Source organism: Esox lucius, chromosome 11 (assembly GCF_011004845.1).
Source record: "Esox lucius isolate fEsoLuc1 chromosome 11, fEsoLuc1.pri, whole genome shotgun sequence".
Taxonomy (NCBI): domain Eukaryota; kingdom Metazoa; phylum Chordata; class Actinopteri; order Esociformes; family Esocidae; genus Esox; species Esox lucius.
Window position 1 is genome coordinate 20078505 of NC_047579.1, and position 26415 is coordinate 20104919.

At 41.0% G+C, this 26415-nt stretch overlaps 1 protein-coding gene across 1 annotated transcript in view; it reads right to left on the minus strand.

The window, feature by feature from the left end:
- Positions 1–26415, minus strand: part of LOC109616271 — a 44835-nt gene that overhangs the window by 11273 nt on the left and 7147 nt on the right. Inside the window, exons 2-12 of the mRNA XM_034294965.1 lie at positions 24490–24606; positions 22299–22508; positions 19224–19355; positions 18640–18928; positions 13611–14708; positions 13573–13576; positions 8198–8282; positions 7611–7820; positions 7014–7145; positions 6038–6326; positions 4010–5107 (exon numbers count right to left, since the gene is read on the minus strand). Of these exons, the coding sequence (XP_034150856.1) occupies positions 4010–5107; positions 6038–6326; positions 7014–7145; positions 7611–7820; positions 8198–8282; positions 13573–13576; positions 13611–14708; positions 18640–18928; positions 19224–19355; positions 22299–22508; positions 24490–24574 (3632 nt within the window). The 5' untranslated portion in view covers positions 24575–24606. The remainder of the gene's footprint in view (positions 1–4009; positions 5108–6037; positions 6327–7013; positions 7146–7610; positions 7821–8197; positions 8283–13572; positions 13577–13610; positions 14709–18639; positions 18929–19223; positions 19356–22298; positions 22509–24489; positions 24607–26415) is intronic.

Sequence of the window (26415 nt, forward strand, 5' to 3'; positions counted from 1 at the left end):
ATTTAGCCTCTTCCTATTGTGTATATGTTTCCTATATGTCTACCACTACCAGAATCATTACAACAAATACAACTCTGGGTATGTGTGTATTTTCTTGGCAAATATGCTCATGGCCCATTGCACAACAATGACAGTTGTTTAGACAATACAACACAAATCGGCCTAAATAAAACTCACTGAATAGATTCCATGTTGTAGAGTCCAGTCCAGGGGCATGGAGAAGCAACAGCAGCCATAGAGAATTGATTCCACGCATTGGCATTTTCACCAGTTAAAAAAACTAAAATCACATTACAGGATAAGAAGGAAATTATAGATAACTACCACTGTTCATTTGAGATGTTTATCCTTTATCATATTATCTTATAAAGCATGAACATGCTTAATTAACAGTAGTGTGCAACATTACTGTGCAACTGCAGTTTGCGATTTCTGCATTCTGAGTATGATTGGGTATTTCACTAACTCAGCTCCAGCACAGTCATTCGGTGGCAGCATGCATGTAAACGTTTGTTTGATACAACTGGTGTCTCTTCATTACTCTTCGGTTAATTATTTGTGGTCTGGTGCTCTCCAAGGTGTGGGTCTTTCCCAGCTGTAACTCATTATTCCTTATCAGTCTGTTCCTCTCCTGACTGGCTCTAAGCCAACTTCCCAGCACTCAGGCCATGTCCGCCTAGACGCAGAGGTTTGAGCTTTTTATAGTTAGGACTCAAGGTTAGTACAGATCTCATAAATACTAAATGATCTTACCCCACCTTGGAGTAAACACCTCACAGAGTTAATTTATCTTTACCCCACCGTGGAGCAAACACCTCACAGAGTTAATTTATCTTTACCCCACCTTGGAGTAAACACCAGTACCACAGGCCTAACATACTCTTACAGATGATCGGGTCTACCCCTTTCAGCTGCCTGCATGGGACCCAGACGAGGAACTGATAATGTCCTAATATTTAAGTTTAGATTTATGGAGCACACAGTTAGTCTCACTGGTTACTATCACTAGTAAAAACGGGTCTGCGGCTCAGAGGCAGAGGAATTATAATCAAGCAATTGACAAAGAGAAACTCAAATGCGTGAATGTTAAATTAAGGCATGTTATAGTTTCTATTCCTTTTTTTATACTTCTAAGAAGTGATACATTTTGATTTTCTTTTGCTAAATTAACATTGATATGCAAATCACATATTTCCATAACTATACCATGCAGCAATTTAAAACATCTATGTAAAGATTACAAAAAGGCACAATCCAGCATTTTTGGATGTGTATTGGGAGCATTGTGGCATCTTTGCCAGGTAGTATTATCTGGTGCTTTGGTCAAATCACTGGTAGAATTACCTTCTTAAGTCAGGAACTTCCTATGACATGACCCATGAATGGACTGTATGCACAATAGACATTAAATGTCAATGCTAATGTATAATTAGAGACAATCTGAGATATTTATTGGTAATGATCAGTAGGATGTAAAGTTGACATACTGTAGTGTTAGTGGATGATCTTCAGTGATATGGGCTGACCAGTGTCTACTTGCCTCAGGGTTGGTTGAAGAAAGTTCCAGAGAGAAAAGTACAGATCTCACCTTGTTTCAGTTCTACACTAGTTCAGAAGGGATTAATTTATCCTCTCTGTACTACTGATTGGACCAGGAAATGTGATGACGTTATCTAGAAAGATTAGACCACGCTGATATACACGGCTGTGACAGCTTTTCTGTGTCAATATTTTTGTATGCGTGATGATGCAGACCCGACGGGCTCTTTCCTAGTAAACTACATGCCTTGACTTTCAGATCAGCGTATCAGTAACATTTTGTTTGTATAATGGTTTTAAACAGGTTTTTAATTATCACAACAAATTATTTGCCAAATACAAAATCCACTACTTTAATTTCTTTGCCAACTTAAGTGGTTGTAACAACAACTAAGCACACAAACATTATTCGTACATGTCCTAGGCTAGTGGCACTGGACAGTTAGCTGTCTAGGTTTAGCCTTAGGCACTAACTAGATAACAGTTGGCAAGCTTGGCATTCTTGCTATAGTAATACGCTTCTTGCTATACTGTTCTTGCTATATTCAAGCTATAGTTGTACACTTCCTTTTCTTTAAAATGTACAACTTACGCAAAGACCATGACCAACTTTATAATAGGAAACACAAAGCCAATCTCATGGGCTACATCATTTCATTCCAGGCATCTAAAAGGAATTAGTGCATGTAAGGTGTTGTGGAAATTTCTTTATACAATGTATTCTCACTGATTAAAGGACTGAGTCCCACTGTTTAGATAGGTAGAGGAATGTGGGGGATCTGGCATTTGCTTAGGGGGCATCATTGACTGGTATCAGCTGATGAAAGGGTTACTCTTTATCTCCTTATCTGTTTTAACTCACCAGGGTATCTATTGTCTGTTCGGGTTGGGTTGGAACCCTTAAAGTTGAAGAAGGTATTTATGGCGGGAAGGAGAGCTGTCCTTTCTGTGAAGCTTTGGGTAAACACTACAGTAAACATTATGGCAGGAAGGATAAGGTGGGGGAAGATAGCATTTGACTTGTGTGATGGAACAAAGGGAATGTGTCTTGATTGATCTGGAATGTCCAGGATTTGTCACACCCCTTTCCTGTCTTTAAATACTGTCGATTGCCTGTTTTTATTCAGAGACTATCCACTGTTACCTTGTAACCTGTATACTTTCTCCTTGCAAGTGAAATTAAAACCGTTTATTGCGCAATTGATTTCTCCTGTCTTACCTACCGTTTTCATAGAACTATTTGGACTTTAGAAATTGCCATCACAAAGGACAGTAGTCAATGAAAACAATTATCCACTTTCCTGTAAGTGTAAATGCTTTTATTAAAGTGCAAGCACACATATAAGCTTTGGTTGTTGTTGTTTAATATCAGTAAATCAATCACATAATCCCAAAATAACTGTATTTTTTTTTCAAAAACACAAAAAACATATGTATGTTGATAAAGAAGGATTTATATATATATTTATATACAGCTCCGGGAATAAATTAAGAGACCACTGCACCTTTTTCCTTCCTTTCTAAAAACTTTGAAAAGGAAAGTTTTGAGTGAGTAACAGAAGCGTTCAATTTGCAGTGGTCTCTTAATTTTAACCCTTCTGTTCAAATTAGCAACAAGAATGGCAAAGATCTGCAAGGTAATCTGAAGAGATTTCACCCCATGCTTCCTGAAGCACCTCCCACAAGTTGGATTGGCTTGATAGCACTTCTTACCTACCAAACAGTCAAGCTGCTCCCAGAAAAGCTCGGTAAGCTGTGCTGGTGCTGTACTGCTTCTTCCCTAAATAATTATTGCATTGTTTGGATTGGAGCTGTGCCTTGGGTCATTGTCCTGTTGTAGGGGGAAGATGGCTTCAATCATTCAACATCCACAGGGGGTGACTTGGCATTGCAAAATGGAGTGATAGTCTTCCTTTGTCAAGATCCCCTTTATCCTGTACAAATCCCCCACATTACCACCACCAAAGCACCGCCAGACCATCACATTGCCTCTAACCTTACTTGTCAGAAGGTGTCAAGCACTCCTCCAGCATCTTTTCAATGTTCTTTGTGATCCGAACACCTCAAACTGAGATTTGTCTGTCCATAACACATTTTTCAACCTTTGTTGTATGGGACAAACTAGGATTAGCAAACACAATGTTCCACTAGAACACAGGAGTGATGGTTACTGATAATGGGCCTATGTAGATATTCTATAATAATCTGCTGGTTCCAGCTACAATAGTCATTTACAACATTAACAATGTCTACACTGTTTTTCAAAAAAATTTGATGTTATTTTAATTGACAAAGGACATTTCTAAGTGACCCCATTCTTTTGAACAGTAGAGTGTGTGTGTGTGTGTACAGATGGTATATATAGCAAAATGTATAAATGAGTAATTGACTTCTATAGCGACGGAGCAGAATATTTTGATTTACATCATCACCTTGCTAAGAGCATTTTGGCAATTGTCCCTGGCAGTGCTATTCGATATACTCTGGTCTCACCACAAAGGTAAATCCATACTGGCCTTCAGGACAAGGGTATGTCAGGGACACACTGCTGTTAGTAGGGACCTGGGCCATGTTGTTCTTGAAATCTAAGACATGAGACAAGAACTTGCCATCACATGTTAGGAGCAGTCGGTTGCTGTAGCGAACAATGTTGGTCTGATTTGGGAGGAGGCGACTTTGGAGAGAGAGACTGGCAGTGGGAAAGGAAGTACATGAGTAACATTCTTGTTGGTTCATAAATATGTTGGCTGACCATGTGATTGGGTTGGTGTCTTTGGTCTGGAATATCACACTATTGTGATTTGGGGTGGTGAATGACTTGCTCCTGCTATAGCGAGGTGCTTGAGTTTGGTAATAATATGGATATCCTCTGGATGCCATGTATTGGTATCGAAAATCTTGGCGTGTAGGTGTAGGCTCTTTGTTGGTTGAATTAATGGTGATGCTCCATGGCTCGGCAGTGTAAATCCTGGGATAGTAATCATGCACTTCTTCATCCGTTCTGCCTTTGTGCTTCTTTAGGATGTCAAAGGGCACTGTGTTGAATTGGAAGCCTCTGAGAATGCTGCCATGATAGAGCTTCTTGTATTTCTTGTAGAGCACTGATGTGAATTGCAGGTCATACAGTTTCTCAGCGGGGATCATTGGGAAGCGGATAAGAGTTAACAGGGCTGCCTGGCTCTTGTTGTCAGTAGATTGCATTTTCTCAGTAATCCAATGCTCCAGCGCTTGCAGGAGGAATCCCTCATCTGGTACAACGAGGTCAGAACGCTGCAAAAAGTCCGTCAGAAAGTCTATTGAGACCTCACTCCAGGCTGGGGATTTGATCAGAGCCTCTACGTTCCAGGCAAGGAACTGGAGACAGTTCTCCTGGAGCTGCAGGTCCCTGGTCTGGAGAGAGTAGTTGTAAAGAGAGATCTGGGTGTGGAAGGTGGGGTCCTCTGGGAGGAGCACAGTGAAGAGCCTGCCGGTGTCCTGCATCAGCCGCTTCACCCCAAACTCAGAGGCCAACTTGTGGAGGCACTGGGCAGAGGAGACGGTCACATCGATCTTGCGGGTGTAAAGGTACCTTCAGGGTCACAGAAAGGAAATGGAAGTAATGTGTATTCACTGTTTTCATGCAGATACAAATGCTAAACGGATCATTCATCGTGGGTTTTGGCATTTCACTACATTCAAGGTCACATTTTGAAGGATCATTTCAGCCTGTAAATGATTTTTAGTAGTCTTTGGGCCAAACTTTAATCCACGGTTTCTTTAAAAAGCCATAACACATGTTAACTTACTTCACATGTCACATGACACTTCGGCTAACTTCAAATACGTCAGGTAACCCTGCTAGCTACATATTAATAATAGCGGTATCCGTACAATGCCAAATCACCTATTTGGTAACATACAACAAAACACTTATTTTATTTTTATTTCATTTGTCAAAAAAAGCTGGTGGCAGTTAAAGTTTTTTTAAATTTTTGTGTGTTTCTTTAAAGAACACTGAACCATGAATCATAATTGTTCATGGTCCATTACTCAGGACATTCAGTAAATAATAAATTAGATAAGTAATAAAATAACATATATTGAAATGTTGAAAATACTGAACTCACCCTTGCAACTTTGTGCAGTGTGTATTTAAGGTGCTAGACATTGGATTTTCACTATTTAAAAAATATTTACCGGAACATGCTTCAAATATATCCCGCTCTGAAGAATTATGTAAAACATCCTTGACCTTTGACTTTACTTTCCAAAGTTTCCACCTTTTCTTTAAAATAGCTTTAAAATATGTTTTTTTAACTGCTACCTAGATTGTAACAGGAACTGTGTATACTTTTCGCCACATGGAAACAATTTCTAGAACTACCCTAAAACTGTATTGCCATTTTTACTTAAGATGTACACAGTGTAGGAAATTCAGCAAAACATATCCCCAAAAACAAGTGTGGTACCTTTAAGCCAGTACTAACAACACCACCTGTTAAAGGGCAGAGACTAGTACCTGATAAAGTTGGTGACATGGGCATTACAGGCTTGGCTAACCTCTATGGAGAGGCTATTGGACCCATTGGTGATGTTGACATTTGGGTACAGAGAAAGGATCAGTTTGTGGGTGCAGATGTTCCTTTCCTCCACCTCCAAATTTCCCTCCCCGTCTCTGTTCCCTGTGGGGCTGCGGACAATGATGTGGAAGTCACAGTTGTCTCCGCGGTCAAACAGCTCACCCAGGTCATCTGACAGGCCTAGACTGTGGTCCAGGTTATGAACTGTGTTACTGGTCACATCTGTGCCTGTACAGTATGAGGAAGAAATGAGGATGATTAAGACTGTACAGAATTAGTAGAAATATAGAAGGCTTAGTGTTTTTTGTTGAATGCATAATTATTATCACCCACTCATCAGAGGGCAGGTTAGCAGTACAGGTCAATCAAAACCTGCACCTGTTTATGGCTTATATAGTGTATTTTAGCTTCAGTGTAGAGAATTCAATAAAGATGCACTCTGTTTTTATAAATATCTTATTAAATATGATACCATATGTTATGACTTGTAAAAATAAATGGATAAATAATTATCACATACAATTATGTGATATGATCCTAGAATGCATCTTTAAATCATTCATTCATGAATTGGCCCTTTTGTTTAAAAGGAAAATAATGTTGTGTCTATTTCTTTTTTTAAATCTGTTTCTCCCTGAGTATTAGTGTTAGATAGATCTGTGGTAGAGCCTTGGTCAGACTGGCCTCCTGACACCCAAGGTGAATTCTTCAATAACTGCAATCCCTTCAACTCATCTTCTCAAAACATCAGTGGAAATCAGGGCGACCATTGCAGACAAAAGACCTTCAGATCTTTCACCAATGTGAACACATTTTTGAATAGGTGTATGAACTTTTGAAATGGATAGAAAGAAAGAAAAGGCATGGAATAGGGGAACATGTGTTTGAGATCCTCAGTGAGGTGCGGCAGTGTACCTGTCCCACAAACCACCCCTGCATCCTCTCTGTGGGAACAGTCTGTCAATCCCCAGCCTTTGAAAGAACAGTCAGTCAAGGACTTCTCAGTTCCTTTGCAGTCCAAGTCATCCAGCCAGATTGATCCTGATCCTTGGATAGGAGAAGTAAGAATAATTAGGTGCAGAAATGTACGATATACTGCATTGTTATGTATAAAAAGCCATACTTGAACCTTTTCGGACCGAAATCATGTTCTATTTTTCCCTCCAGTATTTACAGATGTGTAACACATATCTATTCCTCATATAAACGCTTTTAAGTGACTAGTGTGTGATGTGGCTGAACGTTGATTTCAGATGCAATTAATGGCGTGAGTCAGTTATTGTGTCCGCTGCCTCCTTGTGGCAAACTCATGTAACTAAAGGTCAGGGTTTACTCCTTACTTTATTCCTTTATTTAGTTTCTTCCTATTGTGTATATGTTTCCTATATGTCTACCACTAGCAGAATCATTACAACAAATACAACTCTGGGTATGTGTGTATTTACTTGGCAAATAAAGGCTATTCTGGTTAAGGATTTTTCTAAATGAACGTGACCCTTGTAGAACACTCACCCTCTCCATACGTCCCTCCAGTGACAGCAGATATGGCACCAGGGAACTTCAGCTGACGACACACCACCTGAGCCTCGGCCAGGTCCCAGCCGTCATCACAGATGGTCCCCCATTTTCCCTCATGGTACACCTCCACTCGACCCTCTGACTCCTGGTTACCCCCCACCAGCCTCAACTTGCCCTCCTGGGGGGGCTCTGTTGAGAATTTACCTGTGACCGCAGAGAGGGCAGGTTATTAAAGATGTGTTTGTAAAATTATACAAGCATCAAATAAATTATTTAACTACGCTGTTTGCTTTCAGTTATAATTGAAAGTCTAAAGCATGACCTATCTTGTTTGATTTTTATACAGGGACTAAATGCATACACTAAATGGCATCCTGTTGCTAGATTAATAGTAAAACGTATATTTATTTAAGTCTGAGGAATAATGTAAGGAAATATCAGAATGTCCTGTTTCATTTTGCTAATTGCCAAAAGAACGTAGCATGGTCCCAGATCTGATTGTGTTGTGAGCTCATGGCCCATTGCACAACAATCACAGTTGTTAAGACAATACAACACATACCGGCCTAAATAAAACTCACTGAATAGATTCCATGTTGTAGAGTCCAGTCCAGGGGCATGGAGAAGCAACAGCAGCCATAGAGAATTGATTCCACGCATTGGCATTTTCACCAGTTAAAAAAACTAAAATCACATTACAGGATAAGAAGGAAATTATAGATAACTACCACTGTTCATTTGAGATGTTTATCCTTTATCGTATTAACTTATAAAGCATGAACATTCTTAATTAACAGTAGTGTGCAACATTACTGTGCAACTGCAGTTTGCGATTTCTGCATTCTGAGTATGATTGGGTATTTCACTAACTCAGCTCCAGCACAGTCATTCGGTGGCAGCATGCATGTAAACGTTTGTTTGATACAACTGGTGTCTCTTCATTACTCTTCGGTTAATTATTTGTGGTCTGGTGCTCTCCAAGGTGTGGGTGTTTCTCACTATTCCTACCAGCCTGTTCACCTCCTATCTGGCTGTAGGCCAACCTCCCAGCACTCAGGCCATGTCCGCCTATACGCAGTGCCAGAGGTTGGATTTTTTTATAGTGAGGACTCAAGGTTCCTTATTCTTTCTCGGAAACAAAAACCAACTTGTTTTGATCATGCCTTATACTAAACCAGTATTTAAACCAAACCAGTATTTATCCTTATCCAACTAATGTTGACCTTCTGAGGCATTATCTGGTTAGACTGTATCAGAGATGAGATCTTTTCATGGCGAGGACTCCCAGGTCAACCCACTTCTTTCGACCGTATCATATACAACTGAAAATATACAGTTTCCCTGTCTCAGAATAAGCACCTCAGAGTGTTAATTTATCTTTACCCCACCTTGGAGCAAACACCTCACAGAGTAAATTTATCTTGACCCCACCTTGGAGCAAACACCTCACAGAGTTAATTTATCTTTACTCCACCTTGGAGCATACACCTCACAGAGTTAATTTATCTTTACCCCACCTTGGAGCAAACACCTCATAGAATTAATTTATCTTTACCTCACCTTGAAGGAAACACCTCACAGAGATAAATTATCTTACCCCACCTTGGAGTAAACACCTCACCTTGGAGTAAACACCAGTACCACAGGCCTAACACACTGACGATCGTGTCTACCCCTTTCAGCTGCCTGCAAGGGACCCGGACGAGGAACTGATAATGTCCCAAGATCTAAGTTTAGATTTATGGAGCACACAGTCTCACTGGTTACTATCACTAGTAAAAACGGGTCTGCGGCTCAGAGGCAGAGGAATTATAATCCAGCATTTGACAATCACACACACACACACACACACACACACACACACACACAGACAGACACAGAGAGCTCTTATAAGTTCCTACCTTAATTCTACCTTTATTGTTGGTCAATCACCTGTACAGACAGCGTTCTGAGGAAGATGCAGTAGCCAAGAGTCAGATCAGCTCTTGTTGGGTCTTAAACAAGTTTACGGAACCCTTAACGATTGGTTCAAAGATTGGTTTACAATGATATCATCTTCCAGTCCCCTCCCTTTGTTTATGAAAGAGGTATATAATATACAAAATTGTCAAACGATTGGTTTACCCTTAACCCATGAGCTATACTTTACATTCCCTCCCATACAGTAGTCTTTATATGGAGTTTATGTAGCCACTCCCCATTTCTTCACAGAGCCTTTGAACGTTTTCTGTTTTACCGGAGTCTGTGGCTTGTTCATAGACAAACACCAAGGGGGAGGGGTGTAGTTTGACGTCATCTGTTTCAGGCCACAGTGTAGATTAACACCAAGGGGGAGGGGTGTAGTTTGATGTCATCTGTTTCAGGCCACGGTGTAGATTAACACCAAGGGGGAGGGGTGTAGTTTGACGTCATCTGTTTCAGGCCACGGTGTAGATTAACACCAAGGGGGAGGGGTGTAGTTTGACGTCATCTGTTTCAGGCCACGGTGTAGATTAACACCAAGGGGGAGGGGTGTAGTTTGACGTCATCTGTTTCAGGCCACGGTGTAGATTAACACCAAGGGGGAGGGGTGTAGTTTGACGTCATCTGTTTCAGGCCACGGTGTAGATTAACACCAAGGGGGAGGGGTGTAGTTTGACGTCATCTGTTTCAGGCCACGGTGTAGATTAACACCAAGGGGGAGGGGTGTAGTTTGACGTCATCTGTTTCAGGCCACGGTGTAGACAATTGATCCACCGTTGGCTGCTGCTCCCGAAACACTTGGCTCACCAACTGCACACTGACCTTTTTCTCAACAACGCCAACCGCCTGTGTTCAGTAAAAAGTGAAATGCAAGCCTCAGGAACAGAAACAACTCTGATTTAAATGGTTTCTTTGCAGGAAGATCAAAAGCACTTTAATCATGACGACACACCCAATCATTACTTAACCTAGATTTGTGTATTTCTTTTTTAATCTTGATACAAATTTGGTTGCTATAGTAGTTATTGGAAACTCTTAGACACCTTAAGAAATCTTATTTATTACCATCCAAGTTGGAATTACAACTGGGAATGTACAGTATGTATAACACAATACAATATCAAAAGCCAACATACTGTCCTGTGGTTCCATTAAAACCTCCATAAAACCGCACTGCTTTTACAGCTTCACGTTTTTTCTAATGCAATAACGTATAAATGAACTTTGCCCCTTACCAATGAATCTGTGTAAACTGTGTATTCAAACAATTTTTTTTACTCTGGCATTGAAACTGGAAACAAAACTTACCTTTTTGATGTCAGAGAATAATATCAAAGAGAAACTCAAATGTGTGTATGTTAAATTAAGGCATGTTATAGTATGTATTCCTTTTTGTATACTTCTAAGAAAAGTGATACATTTTGATGTTCTTTTGTTAAATTAACATTGATATGCAAATCACATATTTCCATAACTATACTGTGCAGCAATTTAAAACAGAAAGATTAGACCACGCTGATATACACGGCTGTGACAGCTTTTCTGTGTCACTATTTTTGTATGCGTGATGATGCAGACCCGACGGGCTCTTTCCTAGTAAACTACATGCCTTGACTTTCAGATCAGCGTATCAGTAACATTTTGTTTGTATAATGGTTTTAAACAGGTTTTTAATTATCACAACAAATTATTTGCCAAATACAAAATCCACTACTTTAATTTCTTTGCCACTTTAATTTCTTTGTGGTTGTAACAACAACTAAGCACACAAACATTATTCGTACATGTCCTAGGCTAGTGGCACTGGACAGTTAGCTGTCTAGGTTTAGCCTTAGGCACTAACTAGATAACAGTTGGCAAGCTTGGCATTCTTGCTATAGTAATACGCTTCTTGCTATACTGTTCTTGCTATATTCAAGCTATAGTTGTACACTTCCTTTTCTTTAAAATGTACAACTTACGCAAAGACCATGACCAACTTTATAATAGGAAACACAAAGCCAATCTCATGGGCTACATCATTTCATTCCAGGCATCTAAAAGGAATTAGTGCATGTAAGGACAGTAGTCAATGAAAACAATTATCCACTTTCCTGTAAATGTAAATGCTTTTATTAAAGTACAAGCACACATATAAGCTTTGGTTGTTGTTGTTTAATATCAGTAAATCAATCCCATAATCCCAAAATAACTGTATTTTGTTTTCAAAAACACAAAAAACATATGTATGTTGATAAAGAAGGATTTATATATATTTATATACAGCTCCGGAATAAATTAAGAGACCACTGCACCTTTTTCCTTCCTTTCTAAAAACTTTGAAAAGGAAAGTTTTGAGTGAGTAACAGAAGCGTTCAATTTGCAGTGGTCTCTTAATTTTAACCCTTCTGTTCAAATTTGCAACAAGAATGGCAAAGATCTGCAAGGTTATCTGAAGAGATTTCACCCCATGCTTCCTGAAGCACCTCCCACAAGTTGGATTGGCTTGATAGCACTTCTTACCTACCAAACTCCAGCATCTTTTCAATGTTCTTTGTGATCCGAACACCTCAAACTGAGATTTGCTGATGCTCAAGATACTCAACTAATCTAAATAAGGCCAGTTGTATTGCGTTTTTAATCAGCACAACATAATTGCAAAAAGGTTTTGTAATGAACAATTGGCCTTTTAAAATGACAAACTAGGATTAGCAAACACAATGTTCCACTACAACACAGGAGTGATGGTTACTGATAATGGGCCTATGTAGATATTCTATAAAACTCAGCAGTTTCCAGCTACAATAGTCATTTACAACATTAACAATGTCTACACTTTGTTTCTAAACATTTTGATGTTATTTTAATGGAAGAAGGACATTTCTAAGTGACCCCATTCTTTTGTGTGCATATACTGTATATATATAGCAAAATGTATGAATGAGTAATTGACATCAATAGCGACAGAGCAGTACAGTACAGTGTCAGATCTGTCAGTACAGTACCGATCTGACACAGTGTCATGTTCAAGAAACCAATTTGAAATTATTCGAGCTATGTGACATGTTGCATTATCCTGCTGGTAGTAGCCATCAGAGGATGGGTACATGGTGGTCATAAAGGGATTGACATGGTCAGAAACAATGCTCAGGTAGGCCGTGGCATTTTAACTATGCCCAATTGGTATTAAGGGGCCTAAAGTGTGCCAAGAAAACATCCCCCACACCATTACACCACCACCACCAGCCTGCACAGTGGTAACAAGGCATGATGGATCCATGTTCTCATTCTGTTTACGCCAAATTCTGACTCTACCATCTGAATGTCTCAACAGAAATCGAGACTCATCAGACCAGGCAACATTCTTCCAGTCTTCCACTGTCCAATTTTGGTGAGCTCGTGCAAATTGTAGCCTCTTTTTCCTATTTGTAGAGGAGATGAGTGGTACCCGGTGGGGTCTTCTGCTTTTGTAGCCCATCCGCCTCAAGGTTGTGCGTGTTGTGGCTTCACAAATGCTTTGCTGCATACCTCGGTTGTAACGAGTGGTTATTTCAGTCAAAGTTGCTCTTCTATCAGCTTGAATCAGTCGGCCCATTCTCCTCTGACCTCTAGCATCAATAAGGCATTTTCGCCCACAGGACTGCCGCATACTGGATGTTTTTCCCTTTTCACACCATTCTTTGTAAAGCATATAAATGGTTGTGTGTGAAAATCCCAGTAACTGAGCAGATTGTGAAATACTCAGACCGGCCCGTCTGGCACCAACAACCATGCCACACTCAAAATTGGTTAAATCACCTTTTTTCCCCAGGAGATTGTCTTGACCAGGACCACCCCCGTAAATGCATTGAAACAACTGCCATGTGATTGGTTGATTAGATAATTGCATTAATGAGAAATTGAACAGGTGTTCCTAATAATCCTTTAGGTGAATGTATATATATATAGCAAAATGTATAAATGAGTAATTGACATCAATAGCGACAGAGCAGAATATTTTGATTTACATCATCACCTTGCTAAGAGCATTTTGGCAATTGTGCCTGGCAGTGCTATTCGATATACTCTGGTCTCACCACAAAGGTAAATCCATACTGGCCTTCAGGACAAGGGTATGTCTGGGACACACTGCTGTTAGTAGGGACCTGGGCCATGTTGTTCTTGAAATCTAAGACATGAGACAAGAACTTGCCATCACATGTTAAGAGCAGTCGGTTGCTGTAGCGAACAATGTTGGTCTGATTTAGGAGGAGGCGACTTTGGAGAGAGAGACTGGCAGTGGGAAAGGAAGTACATGAGTAACATTCTTGTTGGTTCATAAATATGTTGGCTGACCATGTGATTGGGTTGGTGTCTTTGGTCTGGAATATCACACTATTGTGATTTGGGGTGGTGAATGACTTGCTCCTGCTATAGCGAGGTGCTTGAGTTTGGTAATAATATGGATATCCTCTGGATGCCATGTATTGGTATCGAAAATCTTGGCGTGTAGGTGTAGGCTCTTTGTTGGTTGAATTAATGGTGATGCTCCATGGCTCGGCAGTGTAAATCCTGGGATAGTAATCATGCACTTCTTCATCCGTTCTGCCTTTGTGCTTCTTTAGGATGTCAAAGGGTACAGTGTTGAATTGGAAGCCTCTGAGAATGCTCACACGATAGAGCTCCTCATGGTTCTTGTAAAGCATCGACGTAAACTGCAAGTTGTAAAGCTTCTCAGCGGGGATCATTGGGAAACGGATTTGGCCTAAGACGGCTGCCTGGTTCTTGTTGCTGATTGTGTCGCCTTTCTCAGTGATCCAGTTCTCCAGCGCTTGCAGGAGGAACTCCTCACTTGTTACCACAAGGTCGGAGCGCTGCAAAAGGGCTGTCAGGAAGTCTATTGAGACCTCACTCCAGGCTGGGGATTTGATCAGAGCCTCTACGTTCCAGGCAAGGAACTGGAGACAGTTCTCCTGGAGCTGCAGGTCCCTGGTCTGGAGAGCGTAGTTGTAAAGAGAGATCTGGGTGTGGAAGGTGGGGTCCTCTGGGAGGAGCACAGTGAAGAGCCTGCCGGTGTCCTGCATCAGCCGCTTCACCCCAAACTCAGAGGCCAACTTGTGGAGGCACTGGGCAGAGGAGACGGTCACATCGATCTTGCGGGTGTAAAGGTACCTTAAAAGGAAAAGCAAGGACAATAATAATAAGTAATATACAGCTTTATATGGACACTGAAAAATGTTCATATTTATGGCTCTGTACGCCACCACAATGGATTCGAAAGGAAACAAATGAGCTGCAATTGAAGTGTAGATTTTTAGCTTCAATTCAAGGGGTTGAAATTATGTTAGGAATACAACCATTTTTATACACAGTCCCCTTATTTCAGGGGCTCAAATGTAATTGGACAAATTAACACAATCATAAATAAAATGTTAATTTTTAATATGTTTAAATCCTTTGCAGGCAATGACTGCTTGAAGTCTGGACGCATGGACATCACCAAGCGCTGGGTTTCCTCCTTTCTGATTCTTTGCCACGCCTTTACGGCAGTGTGTTATTTGTTTATGGGTCCTTCGGCTATTAGTTTTGTTATCAGCAAGTGAAATGCATGCTCGATTGGGTTGAGATCAGGTGATTGACTCGGCCATTGCAGAATATTCCACTTTTTTGCCTTAAAAAACTCCTGGGTCGCTTTCTCAGCATGTTTTGGGTCATTGTCCATCAGTAAAGTAAAGCGCCGTCCAATCGACTTTGCTGAATTTGGCTGAATCTGAGAATACAATATATTCCTATACACTTTAGAATTCATCCAGCTGCTTCTATCATCTGTCAAATTATAAATAAACGCTAGTGACCCAGTGCCATTGGAAGTTAGACATGCCTATACCATCACACTGACTCCACTGTGTTTTATAGAGGATGTGTTATGCTTCGGATCGTGAGCCATTCCAAGGCTTCTCCAAACGTTTTTCTTCCCATCATTCTGGTACAGGTTCCATCCATCCATCTTCTTCCGCTTATCCGGGGCCGGGTCGTGGGGGCAACAGTCTAAGCAGAGATGCCCAGACTTCCCTCTCCCCAGACACTTCCTCCAGCTCTTCCGGGGGGACACGAGGCATTCCCAGGCCAGCCGGGAGACATAGTCCCTCCAGCGTGTTCTAGGACTTCTCCGGGGTCTCCTCCCGGTGGGACGGGACCGAAACACCTTCCCAGGAAGGCGTTCCGGAGGCATCCGAAAACATATGCCCAAGCCACCTCAGCTGACCCCATGGGTGAGAGTAGGAACATAGATTGACCGTTAAATCGAGAGCTTCGCCTTGCGGCTCAGCTCTTTCTTCACCACGACAGACCGATACATCGACCGCATTACTACAGAAGCTGCACCGATCCGTCTGTCAATCTCCTGTTCCATCCTTCCCTCACTCGTGAACAAGACCCCTAGATACTTGAACTCCTCCACTAGATGGCAGGAACTCTCCACCAACCTGAAGTGGGCAAGCCCCCCTTTTCCGACTGAGGACCATGGCCTCGGATTTGGAGGTACTGATTTTCATCCCAACCGCTTCACACTCAACTCCAAACTGTCCCAGTGCAGGCCAACACGACAACATCATCCGCAAAGAGCAGAGACGAAATCGTGTGGTCCCCAAACCTGATACCCTCCGGCCCCTGGCTGCGCCTAGAAATTCTGTCCATAAAAATTACGAACAGAACCGGCGACAAAGTCCAACATGCACTGGGAACAAGTCTGACTTACTGCCTGCAATGCGAACCAAGCTCCTGCTTCGGTCATACAGGGACATGACAACCCTTAGCAAAGGACCCATGACCCCATACTCCCGAAGCACCCTCCACAGGATGCCGCGAGGGACACAGTCGAATGCCTTCTCCAAATCCACATAACACATGTGGATTGTTTGGGCAAACACCCATGAACCCTCCAGCACCCTGTAGAGGGTATAGAGCTGGTCCAGTGTTCCATAGCCCGGACGAAAGCCACACTGTTCCTCCTGAATCAGAGGTTCTACTAACGGCCGTATTCTCCTCTCCAGTACCCTGGCATAGACTTTCCCGGGGAGGCTGAGAAGTGTGATCCCCCAGTAGTTGGAACACACCCTCCGGTCCCCCTTCTTAAAAAGAGGGAACACCATCCCGGTCTGCCATCCCAGAGGCACTGTCCCCGACTGCCCCACGTCGCTCCTTCGGGCTGAGCCCGGCTGGACCCAGTGGGGAAAGGCCCGGCCACCAGGCGCTCGCATACGAGCCCCAACCCCTGGTACAGGTTGATATTAGTTTCATCTGTCCAAAGAATGCTGTTCCAGAAATGGGCTGGATTTTTCTGGCTTTTCTATTCTTGAGGCTAATGGATGGTTTGCACCTTGTGGTGAACCCTCTGTATTTACTCTCGTGAAGTCTTCTCTTCATGGTAGACTTGGATAATGACATGCGTACCTCCTGGAGAGTGTTCTTCACCTGGCTGGATGTTGTTCAGAGGGTTTTCTTTACCATGGAAAGTACCCGATGATGATCCACCACTGTTGTCTTCCATGGACGTCCAGGCCTTTTTGTGTTACAGAGCTCACCAGTGGGTTTTTGTTTCTCAGAAAGGAGGATGGCCTGTTTCACTTTGAGAGCTCCTTTGGCAATATGTTGTGGGTTCACAGAAACAGCTTCCAAATGTGAAAGCCACACCTGGAATCAACTTCAGACCTTTTACCTGTTTAATTGATGAAGAAATAATAAAGGAATAGCCCACACCTGTCCATGTTTTTTGGTCCCTTCAAAAAGAGTGGGCTACATATTAAAAGCTGTAATTCCTAAACCCTTCCTCCAAACTGAATGTGAATACCCTCAAATTAAAGCTGAAAGACTGCACTTTAAGCCTGTATTCATTATTTAACTGCAACTTGAATATATTATGCTTAACAGCCGAGACACAAATGTTTTGTACATAGGTTGCTTTTATTTCACCCTTCTGCCAAGGTCATTCCAAACCAGCTTGGAATATGGAGACTGTGCTGGCCATTTCATGACTTGAAGCCTACCGCCTTGTTCTGTTCTTCTGAGGTATTTCTGACATAGCCTGGATGTAAGTTTTGCATCATTAGCTTGATTTAGGATGAACCTCTGATCAACAAGTTGTACTCTAGAGGGTATTGCATGGCACTACAGAATATTGTGGTAGCCGTTTTAGTTCAGGTAGCAACTCTGTGCAAGTCGCTGACTCTGGATCCAGCAAAAGAGCCACAGACCATCTCGCTTCCTCCTACATATTTGAAAGTTCATTTCACACACTGCTGAACCATTCTTTTAACTACTCGATGGCATACAAAAACTCTGCGTAATGAATTACATTTTTATATATCGGCCCATAAGTCCTTCTTCCAGTCCTTCGTAGTGCACTGGAGCTGCTTCACGGCCCAGGCAAGCCTCTTTCATTATTTTGTCATCTTGGCAAGAGCTTCATACTGCTACTTGACATTGATGTGGCTTTGGGTCTGCCAGACCTCTTTGTCTGGCAGTTTCCTCCAGTTTCCAAATGCCTTTTGGTGGTGTAAGAAACTGTACTCACTTACCTTGGATTCCTTTGCAATTTCTCTAAAAGAAAGACCTACTGTTTTCAGGGTTATAATGATGCGTCTGTCTGCCTTTGTTAATTGACTTTTCCCCCTTATGATAGCTATATACTACTTGCTGCAGCACTATACTGTCCAGATAATGCTTAAGAGGGTGTAATAGCACAGCCTATTCCAACACTGTTTTTATACAGACAAAGGTTTGTAAGCAATCAAGAAAAGTGGGGACACCGGTTGGAATAGTTAGTGTCAACTTTCAGGATTAATTCACTTCCATTACTGCGGAACATGCATATTATTTTTCAGTGCAAATTATAACTGCTTACCTTTGTAACATTTCAGGTTATTCACAGGACTTGAACTGCTTAAATATCAATAACAACTGAAGAATTGGGGTGATCTAAAACTTGACCAGAAGGGCATGCAATGCATAAAATTAAACAAAATGAATGCCATGTGTTGCACCTTTAAGCCAATACTAACATATAGTATCCAAGTACCACCTGTAAAGGGGCAGAGACTAGTACCTGATAAAGTTGGTGACATGGGCATTACAGGCTTGGCTAACCTCTATGGAGAGGCTATTGGACCCATTGGTGATGTTGACATTTGGGTACAGAGAAAGGATCAGTTTGTGGGTGCAGATGTTCCTTTCCTCCACCTCCAAATTTCCCTCCCCGTCTCTGTTCCCTGTGGGGCTGCGGACAACGATGTGGAAGTCACAGTTGTCTCCGCGGTCAAACAGCTCACCCAGGTCATCTGACAGGCCTAGACTGTGGTCCAGGTTATGAACTGTGTTACTGGTCACATCTGTGCCTGTACAGTATGAGGAAGAAATTAGGATGATTAAGACTTAGTAGAAATATAAATGGCTTAGTATTTTTTGTTGAATGTATAATTATTATCACCCACTGTTCTAAAAATTATCCATCAGGCATCAGAGGGCAGGTTAGCAGTACAGACCATTGCAGACAAAATACCTTCAGATCTTTCACCAATGTGAACACATTTTTGAATAGATGTATGAACTTTTGAGATGGATAGAAAGAAAGAAAATGCAAGGAATAGGGGAACGTGTTTTTGAGATCCTCAGTGAGGTGCGGCAGTGTACCTGTCCCACAAACCACCCCTGCATCCTCTCTGTGGGAACAGTCTGTCAATCCCCAGCCTTTGAAAAAACAGTCAGGCAAGGACCTCTCAGTTCCTTTGCAGTCCAAGTCATCCAGCCAGATTGATCCTGATCCTTGGATATAAAAAACAGTGGACAAACAAGGAAAAATAAGAATTACGTGCAGAAATACTTAGTCAGGGGACTATGACAAATTGATCCTACTTCTCTTCTTCCCTATTTTCTTTTATACATTACATTAGTTTATGTGACAGTGGAATTAGGTGAGTCTTAATTCTTGATGAGCTTTTGGATCTACGGAATGTGAACCTGGGACTACATCCCCATGGACTACATCCCCATGGACTACATCCCCATGGACTACATCCCCATGGACTACATCACAAGACTGCCTGGCCTCAGCCCACTATTTACTGACCAGCTGGTCGACTGAATATGCAAATACAATATACAATTGAGGTGGCCTTAAAAAGTAATGTACAGAGCCCTCCATAGGTATTGGGACAGTAAAGTCAAAATGTATATTCAAGGCATGAAAATATGATAGTCTGGTGGCATTTTCTTTTACATTGGTGGCCAAGGTATTTCTGTACACTTTTGAATTCAGCTGTTTCAATCATTCATTACACTTCAATTAAAAATGTTGTGACCCTGTTCCAGAGGCAGCCATGACACTACCTCAACTATTTTTCACACTCCATAAAACTTTGTTCAAAAACTGAGTTACACTGGCTTTGGTGACAGGGCTTTCTCAAGGGTTGCACCTAGGCTTTGGAACTCTCCCCAAAACCATCCGTGACTCTGACACTATCCCCATCTTCCAACAACGCATCAAGACTCATCTGTTCAAAATCGCCTACCCATAGCCACGCCAAATCCCACACTCACAATCTTCGTTTTCTCATAGTATTTATTTTGTTTCTGTTCGTTTTCTGTTCCATGTCACTATTGTACAGCATCTTTGGGTCCCTGAAAAGCGCTATATAAATATAATATATTATTATTATTGTATTGGCTGATCTCTGTGGTTGTCAGCTAATTCTACTCTGGCCTTTCTGTTTTTGGCTTTCTACTTGCTACCGAAGTCTTCTGTAAGCAGTAGATTTTGACACCTCCCCCCCAGCATTCTGAAGGCTGTTGACGATTTCACTGATACTTAAATGTTTTTCTTCTGTCATCTACTGCTGTTGTTTTATGTGACTGACATGGTTGTAGCCAGGTGCTGAATCCATCAGTGGTTTCTTTCTATTTCAGGAAATTCCAAACTGTTGATTCGGCTATGCTCCATTTTTGTGCTGTGGTTCTAATGGAGTTCCTCTTTTATTTTACCCTCCCAATTGCTTGATTTTCTTTTATAGACAGCTCCCTAGTCTTCATGATTGGATAGGCCTACCGAAACCAAATGCAGACTCCAAAAGCAAAGAACAGAACTGAGACTACATATTCACAGCTCTTTCCTGTATGAATAATAAATACTGCACGAAACACCTGATCAATTAGAAACTCCAGTGGCCAAATGTCCCAATACCTTTGCTAATTTTAAATGGGGATATGGAACTCTGACAGTGCTGTTATTCTTAGTTGGTAAAACATACAGCTCCGGAAACAATTAAGAGACCACTACACCTGATTCCTTCCTTTCCAAAAAAGTTAAAAAGGAAGATTTTGAGTGAGGAACAGAAGCGTTCAATTTGCAGTGGTCAATTTGTAAGTGTCATTTCCATTTTGACACTCATGGTTATGTTCCTGCTAGATTATGGTGATGTGCAAGTATAGTGATGTATGCCCCAGGTTCTGTACTTTAACCTCTAGATCCAATGTAATAATCAGTATTCGGGTCCTAAACCATTCAGAGATTTATAAACTAAAAGCACCCCTTTGAAATCTATTCTGTAACTGACTGGAAGCCAATGCAAAGATTTAAGAACTGGAGTGATGTGCTCTGTTCTTTTGGTCCTGGTTAACATTCCAGCAGCAGCATTCTGAATGAGCTGCAGTTGTTTTACAGTCTTTTTCGGGAGTCAGAACAGAAGCGGTCCGAGAACTGATCCCTGTGCAACTCCGCATGTCATAGCCACCCCAGAGCAGTTGAAAAAGAGAGTTGCGACACTCAATGATCTCGCCGCCACGCAGTCATGTGGTTTATGTAGCTCTCAATAGTTCCAAACAGAGCTGCGCTGTCAACCAGTTTGAATGAGTTTAAGCGGGACAGACAGCAGCAGCTATATTTGCAGCAATTATAGGTAAATATTGACGCATAATGTACATTGATTATTATGTTTACGCTAACATTAAATGCATACAATATACTTTTTTGGGGGAGAGAGTGACGGAAACAGCATTAATACGTTTTTGTGTTTAATTTTTGGAGGGAAATGGACTCCCATAACATAGAATACAAAAACCCTAACCTATAATATATATATATACACACACATACACACTTATACATTTACATACATAAAGTCGAGAGCAACTGCTGTCATTTTCCTACATATCCAGGTCTCTTGGCCTATTTTCTATGTCGGAGGTACATCTTTTTGCCACAAATCTTCAATGACAGTCACTTCTGACCAGACTTCTCCAGACAATAGATGGGTGTACCAGGGTTCAACTGTTTTCTGCAGCTCTGACCTGATGGCACTGCTGAACATCTTCCGAAAACAAGAGTGTTGATGTTTTTATACAAGGCAGCCATGCTAAAAATCCCAGACTATCTTACCTTGAATACCACAAAACATTTGGTGCAGTCACTTTAGTGGCTGAATGCTGATACCTAGTCAAGGCTGCTTGCAGCTTTAATTGTGATTGTTTTTCTTAATGTGTTTGTTTTCTTAATGTGTGTATCCACTAAGACAAACTGTAGACAGACAGACTGTAGCATATAGAATGTTTGCAACAGAAAATGAAAAAATGAGTGTGTCTTATTGAACTCATTTAGGGAGTATGTTTATTTATTTATATATTAATTAATGTATGCCTTTTAGAGACCCAGCAAGCCTCTCCCTACTTTAATTACCGCTTTTTAAATGAACGTGACCCTTGTAGAACACTCACCCTCTCCATATGTCCCTCCAGTGACAGCAGATATGGCACCAGGGAACTTCAGCTGACGACACACCACCTGAGCCTCGGCCAGGTCCCAGCCGTCATCACAGACAGTCCCCCATTTTCCCTCATGGTACACCTCCACTCGACCCTCTGACTCCAGTTTACCCCCCACCAGCCTCAACTTGCCCTCCTGGGGGGGCTCTGTTGAGAATTTACCTGTGACCGCAGAGAGGGCAGGTTATTAAAAATGTGTTTGTAAAATTATATAAGCATCAAATAAATTATTTAACTACGCTGTTTGCTTTCAGTTATAATTGAAAGTCTAAAGCATGACCTATCTTGTTTGATTTTTATACAGGGACTAAATGCATACACTAAATGGCATCCTGTTGCTAGATTAATAGTCAAGACTACTTGAAAACTATAGATTCAGTGATGCTATGAACTGTGTCATTTAAAACATAAAATGACTTACAGATGCACAAAAAGTTTGTGAAACCTTTTGAATTACCTGCATACCTTTATAAATAGCTCCCAAAATACAGCCTGAATAACAATGAATAGTGTGATACAGGTCTGGATTGGGGGTGTCCTGTCATAAACAAATATCCACAAAGTTTGGTTACCAACACTGCCTCTCAAATTAGAGATCTATTTAAGTGGAACATGGCCCGGTCAAACATTTAAAAAAACTTGTCTCTGCAAATAATAGTGTACATGTTGGTGTTTTTTGTTGAATCACACTGTCTATCTATTGTAATGACTTGTGTTTTAGGAACCACTTATGCAGGCATGCAAGTAATTTAAAAGGGTTCACAAACCTTTTTTCATATCTGTAAGTACATTGAAAGGGGTAATACGGCAATGTCTGATTTCATTGCACCATTTTCAAGTTAATGTAACCTGTTGCTGGGTCTGTTTGGGATTTATGCTAATGGCCTTTGCTGTAAAAAAAAACAACTGTAAAAACGTACTGAACCGGAGTGAAGGTGGCCACCCAACTAACGCAAAATATCAGCAAAATAGGCTCAAATTGTTTGTGCCGTTAAAATGTCTGTATGTGGTGCTATCATTTTATAGATATTAAAGATGATTTCATAGGTCATTCTCACAAACCAGAACAAAGGCACACACCAGAACAAACGAAGCACAAACAAATGAGCCTATTTTCACTCAATTTGGAGCATGTTGGGGGGCTGAATGACATCATCACCTATAATTAAATGTCTAATATATAAAATAAAGCACAAATGAAGCAGCACAAATATAAAAAATGTAACACCACAAATGAAGCATAACCAAACAAGACTATTTTTGTTAAATTGATACATGTTTGGGTCTGAGTGAACAAAGAATGACCAACAAAATAATCTTTAATATCTATCAAACAAATGTATTTATAAAAGCCCTTTTTACATTAGCAGTTGTCACAAGGTGCTTTTCCAAAACACCCAGCCTTAAGCCCCAAGGAGCAAACAACAGTAGTGTTGAATTTCAGTGGCTAGGAAAAACTCCCTAAGAATGCCAACATTTTGGAAGAAACCTAGAGAGGACCCAGGCTCAGAGGGCTGACCATAAGATGATTTACGGTTATTTTGCGACTGTTTCTGGTGCTTTTTCAAGTATGCATTCTTTCATGTGTTTTTGGGTCAAGATAAACACACATTTTCTGGCTACAACATACAGTTAGTTACGTTATAGTGAGCCTAAAACTGTTTATGGTTATATTGTGACTGTTTCTGGCATGGAAACGTTCATCTTCAGTCTTGCTAGCAATTGCTAAATTCTTATGATTATTCCTGGGAAGTTAGTAGATACTAGTAAGCCTATTACTGGCTAATAAGCTGTTCAAACGGCCAGTGGCAAAAGCTAACAGTTCATAGACCCTATTTTTGGTGGAGGTAAACTTATGAAAAGAAAGTCAGTTTAGCACAATGCTCAATAGTGTTTAGCGTCCTCTTCTGGCTGTGCCGGGTGAACATATTAAGATTCCTATTGTAATAGTTAATAAATGCATGTGGGCTGAGTCTAGAGTCTATTTAAACTCAGTCCAGGTCGGAAGCATGACCAGATGGGCAAGGACAGGGACAACACGGGGGAGAGCAGCACAAACAAAAATGTTAAGAGCAAAAAAAATTGATCCCATTTTGCCAAAGTTTTGCATTGGGTGGGGGGCCAATTTCACACAGGAACTTACTGAATAGATTCCATGTTGCAGAGTCTTGTCCAGGGACATGGAGGAACAGCAGCAGCCATAGAGGAGTGATTCCATTCATCAGCATTTTCTACAGTCTTGGCTTAACAGCTTGGATAACTGACAAAGACATATGTAAAAGAATAATGAGAGATCAAATAGGAATATCATAGTGCAGTTCTTTAGTATGCAACATTGTGAACGCACCCCTGGAAAGTATTATTATTTATTGTGCCAGACCACGTAGGCAGAGCCGGCCTAGAAGAGTGAATGTCACTTATTAAATTAGTGAGTGTAAGTTATCATCACCTATATTGATAGATACTGTATCAATGTCATTCACAAATTGCTAATAAGCTGTTAAAACGGCCAGTGGTAAAAGAGGATTTGTTCAGGACAGACTGGCTACAACCATCAGAAGTTATAGGAAGCCTAAAATGACTCTTTCTGGTGGATTTTCAAACTATGCATTAGGATTTGTTCAGGATAGACAAAAACCTCACTGGCTACACAAATCTCTTGTCTTTTCACTTGATAAGAAAGTCAGTTATCGTCACCAATACTGTTTATTGTATAAGTGTCATTCACCAATGGCTAAAAAGCTGTTAAAACAACCAGTGGCCAAAGCCATACAGTTCATAGATGCTAGTTTTGCTGGAGGTAAACTTAATAAGAAAAATAAGAAGTCAGTTTAACAGAATGCTTAATTGTGTCTAGCGAAATATTACAGGCTAATATGCTTTTAAAAAGGTCAGTGGAAAAAGTCACACGGTTCATAGATGCTATATGTGGTGGAGGTATGTTCAACAAAAGGCTGTAGCCATGTAGTCAACATTGGGGTGGACCAAATCAGCTGGTGGTCTAGGGGTCTCCCCCAGAGAAACATAAAAACGCTTTACCTTCAATATTTACACAATGTAATATCACCATGTTGGTGTTCCTACAACATCATAATTAATGTTGCTCCAGGACCATCATTGCAACTGACCTGTAGTTAGTTGGTTACCCCAGTCCAAAGACAGAATATTCCCCTGCCCCCCACCCTTTGAACTAACCCTAACCTCAGAGATACCTGTGCCTAAACCTAACCTCAGTGGTACTGTAGTATGCAGGAATAAGGTAGACCCCTTTGAATGCTACTGAGTGGAAAGGTAGGAAAATTAGTGCATAATGAGAATCTATCACCTAAGTGATAATTGAATATCTAATAATCTGACTCCATATTGTTTGTAAACATAGGCAACCATAAATGACAATGATACGCTGGAAGTTCTTAGAAAAGGTAGCTTATCTTTCATCACAAGCCAAACATTTAAAAGATCATATGTTTCCCGGCCGACGTTATCCTCAGTGCTCCTCATCAGTCAAGTCCAGAACACAAGAGAAGGTGTAGCAACTTGGGAACTCAGGGATGATCAGTCTGGTAACTTTTACGTACGTGTACATGCCAATATCCGTTATCATAAGCGCCCATAAGGTTTAGGTCGTTTAACATGAACCATACAGTAAAATGGTTTGAGTTCCTGAGTCTAACAGAAAGTGAATTTGCCCACGACTAGACAGTCATCCTGTGTTCCCGGGCCTAACCAAACTGCTTCAAGAATTCCAGGACTCAGGGACACCCAGTCTGGCCGCATAGACTTATTTATGTGTGTGTAATTACCAGTTACCCAACGAGCTTGAGTATGGATATGAGCGAGGAATGCTGTGTTAATCTACAGTGGGGAGAACAAGTATTTGATACACTGCCGATTTTGCAGGTTTTCCTACTTACAAAGCATGTAGAGGTCTGTAATTTTTATATAGGTACACTTTAACTATATAATTCATTTGCATTTTATTGCATGACATAAGTATTTGATCACCTACCAACCAGTAAGAATTCCGGCTCTCACAGACCTGTTAGTTTTTCTTTAAGAAGCCCTCCTG